The 1,864-nt window shown below is 35.4% G+C and overlaps 1 protein-coding gene across 1 annotated transcript; it reads left to right on the forward strand.

Moving 5' to 3' along the window:
* Window positions 1-527: 527 nt before the first annotated feature.
* On the forward strand, window positions 528-1,466 carry LOC101975584 (olfactory receptor 6C1). Its single transcript, XM_021721467.2, has one exon. It carries the CDS (start codon window positions 528-530, stop codon window positions 1,464-1,466), a length of 939 nt encoding a protein of 312 aa, XP_021577142.2.
* The last annotated feature ends 398 nt before the right edge of the window (window positions 1,467-1,864 follow it).

Below are 1,864 nucleotides of genomic sequence, written 5' to 3' on the forward strand. Positions count from 1 at the left end.
ATCTTTGTCCATTCATCTACAGATTTGGTATGCTTACCTCATTTCCTTTAAATATATGCTTAGGAGAAGAAAAGCTGGGTCATCTGGTAGTTTTAATTATGTTTTTAATTTTTTTGTGAACCACCATGCTGTTCTCCATACAGGCATTACTAATTTACCGTGTGAACTAAAATTTATGAGTTATTTCTCCACATATTCACCAGTATATCTGTAGTGCAGGGCTGTTTGGTTTGCTTATTTTGTTAACAATAACCATTCTAACTGGGGCAAAATGGCATCTCATTGAAGTTTTGATACAAAATGATGTCTTTATCTACCTTGACTAAAGCATTTTTCACTGTAACAGAGGAAATTAAAGGATTATTGTCACCCTCAGGTGGCTTTCCATTTCCTCTAAAGATGGAAATGATACGATATTTCAGAATAATTCCAGATCCAAACATAGATATTTATTAAACTAAAACTTGTATTTTTTTCTTTGTGCTTTCTCCTATAGATTTGATAACACAAAAAATAAGCAAAAAAGAATGAGAAACCACACAGAAGTAACAAAGTTTATCCTCCTGGGCCTGTCAGATGATCCCAGGCTCCAGGTGGTAATATTCATCTTTCTCGTCCTCACCTACATGCTCAGCATCACTGGGAACCTGACCATCATCACCCTTACTCTGCTGGATCCCCATCTTCAGACTCCCATGTATTTCTTCCTCAGGAATTTCTCCCTATTAGAAGTTTCATTCACAACCGTCAGTATACCCAAGTTCCTAGGTACCATTATTTCAGGAGATAAAACCATTTCCTTTAATGGCTGCATTGCTCAGTTATTTTTTCTCATTCTCTTGGGAGTCACTGAATTTTACCTTCTGGCTGCCATGTCCTATGATCGATACATTGCTATCTGCAAACCTCTGCACTACATGACCATCATGAATCGAAAAGTCTGCACAATGCTTGTCTTTGCTTCCTGGATGGCCTCATTTTTAATTATCTTCCCTACTCTCATGTTTCTGCTACAGCTTGATTACTGTAGGTCCAATATCATTGACCATTTTACCTGTGATTACTTTCCCCTCCTCCAACTTTCTTGTTCAGAAACAAAATTCCTTGAGATAATGGGATTTTCCTATGCTCTGTTTACTCTGATGTTCACTTTGGCCTTAATAATTCTGTCCTACGTATATATCATCAGAACCATTTTGAAGATTCCTTCTACTAGTCAGAGGACAAAGGCCTTTTCCACGTGTTCTTCCCACATGATTGTCATCTCCATCTCTTATTTTAGCTGCATTTTTATGTATATTAAACCCTCAGCAAGAGAGAGATTATCATTGAGCAAGGGAGTGGCTGTGCTAAACACCTCAGTGGCTCCTATGCTCAACCCCTTTATTTACAGCCTGAGGAATCAGCAGGTCAAGCAAGCCTTCATGAACATGGCAAAGAAGATTCTGTTTTTCAAAAGTAGATGAAAAAATGTGGTGTCTTGAGGTAAAGGCATATTGATGGGTAATTAAAATATAGAAGAATAATATTTCAGTAGCCAATTCAAATCAGTATTTCCATCTCTTTCATTCTTGTTCATTCATTCTTTTTTTTCTGAAGAGTTTATAGACATATTTATTTAATCTATTTCTCACTCTAATTAGTCATCTTCTCTCTTTCTGATATGCCACTCTTACAATACTTGTTGATCAGAACCTTTTAATAATAATTGTTTTACCAAAAAATGTATATCATGTTTTGCTCAGGAAAAGACATTATCCTCAGGTATAGAATAGACAATATTTTTAAATATTGGTGTATTTTACTTAGTATACATTGAAAATATATTTTGTGATTTTTTTACTTACTTTTTCAGAAATTCCCT

This window comes from Ictidomys tridecemlineatus, chromosome 6 (genome assembly GCF_052094955.1).
Source record: "Ictidomys tridecemlineatus isolate mIctTri1 chromosome 6, mIctTri1.hap1, whole genome shotgun sequence".
Classification (NCBI taxonomy): domain Eukaryota; kingdom Metazoa; phylum Chordata; class Mammalia; order Rodentia; family Sciuridae; genus Ictidomys; species Ictidomys tridecemlineatus.

What these genes read in the sequence shown, in the direction of transcription:
- LOC101975584 (XM_021721467.2), top strand. Translation starts at nt 528, where the DNA reads ATGAGAAACCACACAGAAGTAACAAAGTTTATCCTCCTGGGCCTGTCA.